Source organism: Coturnix japonica, chromosome 17, assembly GCF_001577835.2.
Source record: "Coturnix japonica isolate 7356 chromosome 17, Coturnix japonica 2.1, whole genome shotgun sequence".
Taxonomy (NCBI): Eukaryota; Metazoa; Chordata; class Aves; order Galliformes; family Phasianidae; genus Coturnix; species Coturnix japonica.
Window position 1 is genome coordinate 6,368,300 of NC_029532.1, and position 8,956 is coordinate 6,377,255.

Consider the following 8,956-nt stretch of genomic DNA (forward strand, 5'->3'; position numbering starts at 1 on the left):
CTCCGGCCTCAAGGGGGCGCTGTAGCGATACTCCAAAAGCGGGGCGGGCCCGTTGCTAAGGCCGAGCGGCGGGGCCTGCTGTTCCGCCGGGCCTCGGGCAGCGGCTCCGGTTCGGAGCGGGGCGGCTCCGGGCCCGCCTGGCAGTGCCGGGGCCCGGGCCTCGCTGAGGCGGCGGCCAACACCGCGAGGGAGCGCGGCCGTGTTGCTCTCAGCGGTGAGTGGGGCCGCAGGGCTGTGCTGGTGGGGCGGGGGGGGCTGCGTGTGTGGCGGCCGCCTCAGGGCTGCTCGATTCGGGGTGTTGATGGAGGATGGATCCTAAAGAGCTAAAAGGGATCGCCTTGAACCCAGCATTGCGTCCCTATCACGGGGTGGGGGATGTTTGATGGTCGCTCCGTGCTGGGAGGCCGATGGAAATGTCCCCGTCCTGTGGCTCTGGTTGGAGCTGAGCGCTGTGACTCAGGGCTGCCCTGCGGCCTTAGAAGTGGCAGAGATGGATGGGGCAGGTTTAACTCGCTGTCATTGCTGCTGGTGCATAGAGCTCTTAGGGAAATAACGGTGTGAAATCAGCATCCTGCTCTTGTGATGGTGAGAATAACGGTGGTGCAAGGTCACGGTAAGGTTTGAGTTGTTGTAACGTGGACCTACGAGGAGCTGATGAATTCAGCAATCCAGAGTTTTGCAGCTCAGGAAGTTCTCGTTCCTACGTGTTTCTTTTGGGGAAAATTCATGTGTTTTACCTCTTGAAATCTTACAGACAATGCAGCTGTCTACACGGTCACCTTCCCATTGCTCTCAACCAAAGACTGAACCATCTTCAGGCTCCACATCTTCCTGCCTTGGTTAAAGCTCTGTTAAAGCCCACGGAGTAAGCAAGGGAAAGAAAGCTATGCTGTGAGGAACTGCATGTGTGGAGGAGCCCGTAGCTGGTACCCGGGAGGAGAATGAGTTCTCTCAATGGGCTTTCGCAGCACTCAGGGACATGCATTACACAGAAGGCAGAAGGTGGAGCGGTGCAGGGCCTGCAAGCTAAAAAAGCAGGCAAAGCAGCAAAGAAGGAAGCCAGCAGCAATGGTGTTCTGAGCTTTGAATCTCCTCCACGCGTAGAAACCTTATTGAATGAAACCTTAAAGCTTCTACCAGATGAACTCAAAGCTAACGTGAAAATTAAATCCATTACCCCAAGGCCTCCCAGGAAACCCCGGCTGGAGCGAGCTGCATCTTTGGATGAGAAGAACTGGAAGAGGTGGAGGAGGTTTAGAACTAGTCAGGAAAGTCTGACCGATCCCAACGAGACGAGCTCCTCCAATGGTTCCCTGCAGGAAGCAGCTCTTACCTCTCCCATCAGGGGTAGAGCAGCCCCGTGTGCTCAGTGCTGCGAGCCAAACTCCTTGCACAGTTCACCAGATGCCTCAGAAGAAAGTCCCATGGGGAAAAGCAAAGGAAGCACTTCTGACCTGGGGAAACGAGCCTCCGAGATCTCCAGTGCCTTTGGTGGGCTTCTGCGTGGGAAAGCGTTTGCAGGCAGCAAACCCAGGCTGTCCCAAATAATGCCTGCTCGACCTCTGCCGCCCATGGAGCTCAATGTGGCCTCTCATACGCTGAGGACAGCAAATAAGATTGACCCAGATTTAATGGATTATCGCCATTATTCTCAGCACAAGTTTGGGAGGGTAAGCAACAGCTTCAGTGACACCAGGCTGCATGGCAACGGGACGCTCTATGATAATTGCTCCACAGACTCCATGAAATCTACGTTCAGTCTGCTCACTCCCATTCGTTCCAAGGATGTCCGAAGCAGGTACGTCCCCCAGCTTCTCCTGGCAAAGTCTGCTCTGTGTGGTAGGTGCTGGCTGCCTTGTTGGAACCCTGATGGTCAGAGGCAGAGAACTTGTGACTGAAGGTCTCTGTTGTTACTGAGGAGACTGGAAATGGTTTGTAGATGAAAATACTGGTACAGATACAGGTACAAATACTCCGTGTTCTCCTTTGGGCTGTGTATTGTTTTTCAGAAGAGAAAGATTTACTGTTGGTTTACTTGTAATATTTAAGTAAGCTGTTTTGAAGGATAAGGAGCAGTAGCTGTGCATGCTAACAGATGGGAATATTTCCGCTCTGTCTCAGATCTTGCACTATTCTTATAGAATAATCTTGGGTCTCATTACAGCACTTTCTCCTCCTGGGGCCCTGACCTCTTACTCAACTTGGCTGTCTTCATAAATTAGTTAAGCTTAGGTTATTGATTGAGGGGGGACTGATTTTGCTTGTTAAGGTATGGAATCCTCACTCTGCAAAGACCTCCCAGCACACAGCACAAATGTGGCACAGATTGGGAAGTGTGCTGAATGGTAAAGGACACCAAGTACTCAGCTAAAAACAGTGTGCTGTAGGTACACAGTGCTCTGCAGGACCTCAGGGGACAAATCTGATCAGTGATCCAAGGAGTGGGTGGCGGTAATAACAGGGAAAGTAATTCTGCTTTGAGTTGCTTTGTGTTTCTCGTACGTCTATTACTTCTTATCTTTGAGTTTCTAAAAACTGCAGATAAACATTAAACAGATAAACACCTGCAGATAAACAGGTAAACATTAAGATAGCAGAATAGTGTATAAAGACATTGTTTTCATGAGCTAAAGGTTTATTCTTGATTACCTTAATGTTTGAGCGTTAGATCTGTATTCCAATCATGATGCTCTTTTGTGGGTTTTCTGTTCACAGAAGCTATTTGGAAGGCAGCCTTCTGGCAAGTGGTGCCTTACTGGGAGCAGAAGAACTCAGCAGGTATTTCCCTGATAGGAATATTGGAATTTTTGTGGCCACCTGGAACATGCAAGGCCAGAAGGTACGTGCACATCATTCTCCAGATGCTTTTGGCAGCAGTAGAATTATCTTGTATTTATTACAGAGATAAAGTCTCAGTATTGGAGTTCCTCGGGTACTCAGCATGGAAACAGCAAGAAGCTTCTTAGCAATTCTCTGGCTTTTTGTGGCAGCCCCTTGATGCCCTGTTGCTGTCAGGGTCTTGTGAAGGAGGTCTGATTGTTCAGTAAGAGAATATGCCTAAAGAATATCATCTCCTGTCTACATCTTTACTTAGCAAAGGAATTTACAATGGATTCAAGTAGATGATTGAGAAGCTATGCTTGGAAGAACACAATCAGCCCTTGTGGTGTTCAGTAAATAGCCTGTGAGCTTGGTGACAAAATACAACCTGGGAAATTAGAAATGTCACATTATCAGCCTGTGTAGCTGCAGCAACCAACCTGCAGAGTGCTGATACTGCTGGAGTGACAGCAGTTGAGATCATAGAATCATAGAATTACCCAGGTTGGAAAAGACCTTGAAGATCATCAAGTCCAACCACAGCCTAACCAGAACCCTAACTCTAAAAACCCTACACTAAATCATATCCCTCAGTACCACATCCAAACAGCTCTTAAACACAGCCAGGGATGGCGATTCAGCTACCTCCCAAAGATCTACCTTTGGGAAGGAATATTCTTAGTAGTATCCTATTTTAGAAGCATGAGTTGTTTGTAAATCTTGTAGCTTTATCTGCACTTCTCCTTTTGTAGTAAATCTTGTGATAATTCATGTTTTTAATAACAGGAACTTCCAGAGAATCTGGATGACTTCTTGTTGCCAACAGATCCTGACTATGCCCAGGACATGTATGTCATCGGGGTTCAAGAAGGCTGTCCAGACAGGTAGCAAAAACAATGTAATGAACCATCCTTTTTTCTTGTTGACTAGTAGCTTTGGTTTTAATTAGTCTGGAAATAATCATATTCCTCATAAACTGCCTTGTAATGTCTGTGAATTCTTATTGTGTGAGCACCATGGGAAATGGGTGTTAGAGGAAAATGTCACTAAAATCCATAAATACAGAACGTGGCCCTTTTCCAGGACAGCTAACAGAACTGCTGTTCAGTAAGGGTGTTATCTGAGCCAGCTGTAACCCACTGGCCCTTAGTGTTAGCAATCTAGTGCTTGTTAATACTACATTGCTCCAAAGTTTATTGTGTGAGATTGATTAGCCCTAGAAGAGCAGGTCAGAGCCTTGTGTCAGCCCCTGCTTTGTTTTTTTGTAGTTTTTCCTTCCAATGAGAATTGTATTTCCTTAGAAATCCTTAGAAGGATTGCTCTGTTTTCACAATGCTGATTTTCTTTCCTGGTTGTTGTCTCTTATACTGTCTTTGTGATCCAGCTGTTGTTCTCTCCTGCAGAAGAGAGTGGGAAATCCGCCTCCAGGAGACGCTGGGCCCCCACTACGTCATGCTGTATTCTGCTGCTCATGGAGTGCTCTACATGTCTGTCTTCATTCGAAGGGACCTGATCTGGTTCTGCTCAGGTGTGTGGTCCAGTATGAGCTGGAGAGTGGGGAGGTGAAAGGACTGCTGCTATCAGGTGTCTTGTCCTTTTCTCCAGGGCTGTCCCTCTCCTCCCTTTCATACTCTTTATCTCTGGAGCTTTTCTGTGACCACAGCTTCTCTTTCTCCTTCCAGAGGTGGAATATGCCACAGTGACAACTCGAATTGTATCTCAGATCAAAACCAAGGGAGCTCTGGGAATCTGCTTCACGTTTTTTGGGACCTCCTTTCTCTTCATTACCTCCCATTTCACATGTGAGACACTTACAGTTTTGTTAGCAGTGTCCTGACTGAGGACGGGGGGGGTGGGGGTTGATTTATGAAAGAAAGAAGGCTGCAGGGGAGCACAAGAGCTGGACAGACTGAAGTCAAAGCTCAGCACTGCTGAACTGAAGAGGGGAGGGAGGGGAATATGTGTGATAGCAAACTGTGCATTTGTTTCCCTTATTGATAAAAAAAATCTGTGTGCTCCCTGGGGCAGTGTTCCTTCTTACAGGAATTTCTGATTCCCAATTGAAAGCTTTTTTTATCATCAGAAATGGAGATGAATGAAAATGGTGCATCCTTGCCAGTAGTGGGATTTCTTTATTTCAGCTGGAGATAGTAAGGTGAATGAGAGGAAGCTGGACTACAATAAAACCATTCAAGCACTTACCCTTCCTAAGGTCGTTCCGGACACAAACCCCTATCGATCCAGCTCTGGTAAGTGTGAAACATTCTTATGTATGAGCCCAAAAAGGGATCGTACAGAAATCCAAAGGGGAGTGTGAAAAGAAAGAGAAAATGGGAGGGTGGTTTTGAATTAGTTGATATAAAAAGGGGCTGTGTGTCTTTTCTAACAATGGAGTTTCAGTGAACATGCAGCTCCATCAAATACTTTATTTTTCCTCCAAACTCAAAGGGAAAGAGAATTTTTTGTCTGCTTGTGGAGCTTTTTAGGATGTTTCCTTTCATACTGATGTGTTGGCCTTGAATCTGCAGGTGATGTCACGACTCGGTTTGATGAAGTATTCTGGTTTGGTGACTTCAACTTCCGACTAAATAAGGACCGTGAAACTGTGGATTCCATCTTGAACCAGAATCCAGAAACAGGAGTCTCCAAACTTCTGGCATATGACCAGCTTACCAGTGAAATGGGTAGAGGTAAGTAACAGCTGCCCCCCCAGCCTTCAGGGACAAAGGTTTCTACACACAGAAATGATTCCTGCCAGCTCCCTATTTTCTAAACATATTCACTGCTTTCTCTTGTTAAGATCACTAAAGAGGGAACTCAGCAGTTGTTGAATCTAGTGGGAGTCTATTAAAGAGAATTCTGCATTTTGCTGTGTATCTTGTGTAATCTGCCAAGCTATTTATTGCTCTGTTTCATCTGGCTCCTCTTTGAAACTGACATCATTGTCTCACAGCACCAAGAGCATTTAGACTGAACAGGCAGCATACACAAAGCATTGGGAGCTTTCAGTGGAAGGGGAAGCACATAGACCAAGTGTTGTTTGTTTAAATAGGCACAGTCTAGCTATTCGTCTTCACCATATAAGAACCTGAACTTCCTACATTTCCAGAGCCTTGTCTTCCACTGTCATGTATGTACATGCTTGCTGTTCCTACCCAGCATTAGTCCAACAGTGGTGAATAAGTGCAGAATATGTGCCAGGGTGATGGAAGGAGGTTGTTGTTTACATTGTTCTCCCCCTCCCATACAGGGTCTATTTTCAAAGGATTCCAAGAGGCTGACATTCATTTCCGCCCTTCCTACAAGTTTGACATAGGAAAGGACAGCTACGACACCACTTCCAAACAGAGGACTCCTTCCTACACGGTAAGAGAGGATTTCAGAGCAGCGCTCTTGGAAGGGCTGCTTATGTGTTTACCCATCTCCAGAGGGGATTCTCACCTACATTAAAAAACTGCTTTGAATACGCTCCCTCCTATAGTAGCTCTGCATGTAAAACAGCCATGCTGAAATTTATCAAGGACAGCAGGGCATGTGGAACTCTGAATAAAGGATTGTTGAGTACGTGAGAGTTTATCACAGACTGCCAGTCTTACTTTTTCCTGCCTCACATCATGTTCCAGTGCATTCATCCTCTGTGCTCAGAATTGGACATGAAAAGGCAATTGGGATCAGACATACATTCTTCATGACTGCATCCCTGTTCAAGAATTTCACTGAGTAGAGTCTGATAAATGAACTTGTGCTTCTCTCCAGCATAGATATGCAAAGGGAGTTACTGTGAGTTTCCTCTCTGTCTCCCAGGACCGAGTAGTGTTCCGCAGTCGGTACAGAGATGACATCCAAGCTGTTAAATACTCATCTTGTCCTGTGATCAAAACTTCAGACCACCGTCCTGTGTTTGCGTTGTTCCGTGTGAAAGTGAGGCCTGGCAGGGACAAGTAAGTACCTGTTGGTGCTGTTCTTTACAACTGTATATATCTGCAGTGATCCTGAGGATACACTCCCTTTCAGAGTCCCTGAAATGGACTCAGTTCCCTGTTTGTTTTTTACCCAATAGTGCTGAGCAGTGATAGTGCTTAAGCCTCGCAGCTGACATCAGAAATCCTGGCTGACAGGTCTCTTAATCATCCTGAGGGAGATTAATGGAGTCTGTTGCAGTTGTCTGAGCCTGTGTTCTACCTGATATGCAGCTCTCTGCTTTGCCTGAAAACATGGGCAGATTTCTTCCTCTGTTCCTCTTTCCCTTTCTTGGGGTCAGCGCTGTTTGCACTCCCAGTGGTGGCTGCATTCCAACATAGCTGTATGCCAGAAACTCCCAAGTTTCTTAATATTCCCCTGTCAGCTGCTGTGCTAGTGTAACTCCTCAGAAAATGCAGTTAAGTCACTGAAATTCAGCATCTGGTATCAGATAGCTAGAAAAGGACAGTTACTTCTTCATCAATCAGAATTGGGATTTGGGTGGGGGGGGGTGTTAAAAAAAGGTTAAAAATAAATAAATCTGGCCCTTTGTTTTATGAATGAGCTGGTAAACATTGGGCAAACAGGAATGCATTTGTGCCCTAATCGAATGGCTTGTTTTCATATTGCAGTATTCCACTTGCTGCGGGGCAGTTTGACAGAGAACTCTACTTGATTGGAATAAAGAGAAGGATTACAAGGGAACTTCAGAATCGACGACAGCAAAAGGACCAAAAATCCAGCAGCATATGTAGCATTTCCTGAGCTAAGAACTCCGCAACGCTTGTGTTAGAGGTGCCTGGAAAGAGCATTTCAAGCCACGGCAAAATCTGCAGGGAATTGTCTGCTTAAGCACCTCTGGCAGTTGCTGGGGCCTGTGAAGAATGTCTTAAACCTCATCCTGGATTCATTTGCATGAGGTAATCCATACAGCTCAAATGCTTTTGCTGAAGAAAAAACCGAGTTGGTTATTTAGGGCATCCATTCCAACGACGCAATATTGATGACCATACTGACCAGATGCAGTCTGTCTCTTCTAAGATGACTCCATACAGGGTCCACATCACTGGAAGTTGGCACGACTGGGGGCAAGGGACCTAAGAAAAACCTGCAGGAAGGTGAAAAAAGTTGGTTTGCCGGTTTGATTTGATCAGGTTACCCCTTGTATCTTGTGGGTTTGTTTTTTTCCTTACCTGTAGCCAAATGTGCAGTATGAATAATGGGGACCACTTGGGGAATGTAGGCAGTTTTGTCTGTGGATGGTTACTCCTGAGTTGGGCTTTTTTGGGCCTCTGCAAGCAGGATCTGTATGAGTGTACTATCATACATTCGAGGTGTATGAACATTGCCTTTCAGTCCTTATTCCGTAGGCCTTTTTGTTAGTGGGGAGGTGTGTAAATACCAATTCGCACACCACACATTCATCTGTTGGGATTGCTTGCAGCAATCTACTTTAAATCACCTCCCCCCCCTTCTGCCGTAGGACACTCCAATTGAAAACAATACTCTATAAATGCAGCTACTGTGTAATGCTCCACCAAAGTGATTGGGATCTTGAACTGAGTACTGAGGAAGCAAGCAGGGAAACTGCAGCAAGTCAGATCAGTGCCATTCTGTTCCCTCTGACGACAGTTAAACTCGCTTTGTTTTTATTTTCCCAATTCAGTGAACTGTGAATAACTGGCTGTTTTTGATGTGGTGTTCCCCTAAGGCTAATACACGCATATGAACTGGTATGGCACTGGTAAAAGGTTAAGTACAGCTAATATTTATAGGCACAGATTGGCTGGGTTATTAATCACCTCAGTAGTAATACCGTGCAAACAATTTGGAAGTGCTGCTAACTATGCAACCTGTCCAAGACAGGGCTTCTGTTCTGCGGTACAAACATCTATGGCACTGACCTGTCTGTAGCCACCAGGTATTTGGATTTCCTTTCTTTTTAAAGGAATAAAAATGAATCAATATGGTACCTTAAATGAGAGCCAGTCTTATATTGCAGGGCTGTCAGAACTATAGCCATTCGATTGTGATGCCTGCTAACCCTTTGGGTGACCTTAGCCATTCTTCTTCAGCTGGTAAAGCAAGACAGGCTTCTTTGGTATTATTTGCACTGAACAAATAAAGGGCATTTCACCCGCCAGTTCAGGAAAGGTAGTGCTTCACTGCTCCATTT

At 45.9% G+C, this 8,956-nt stretch overlaps 1 protein-coding gene across 2 annotated transcripts; it reads left to right on the plus strand.

Annotated features, from left to right (window-relative positions):
- Positions 1–56: 56 nt before the first annotated feature.
- Positions 57–8,759, plus strand: INPP5E (inositol polyphosphate-5-phosphatase E). 2 transcript variants are annotated; one of them, XM_015878888.1, is made up of 11 exons: positions 57–214; positions 755–1,798; positions 2,716–2,839; positions 3,607–3,704; positions 4,224–4,348; positions 4,503–4,622; positions 4,962–5,069; positions 5,349–5,510; positions 6,071–6,186; positions 6,625–6,761; positions 7,413–8,759. In XM_015878888.1, the coding sequence occupies exons 2-11, from the start codon at positions 942–944 to the stop codon at positions 7,543–7,545; spliced, it is 1,980 nt and encodes a 659-aa protein (XP_015734374.1). In that variant the 5' UTR covers positions 57–214; positions 755–941; the 3' UTR covers positions 7,546–8,759. The 2 variants fall into 2 exon arrangements, with proteins under 2 accessions (XP_015734374.1, XP_032303955.1); XM_032448064.1 differs by lacking the exon at positions 4,503–4,622.
- The last annotated feature ends 197 nt before the right edge of the window (positions 8,760–8,956 follow it).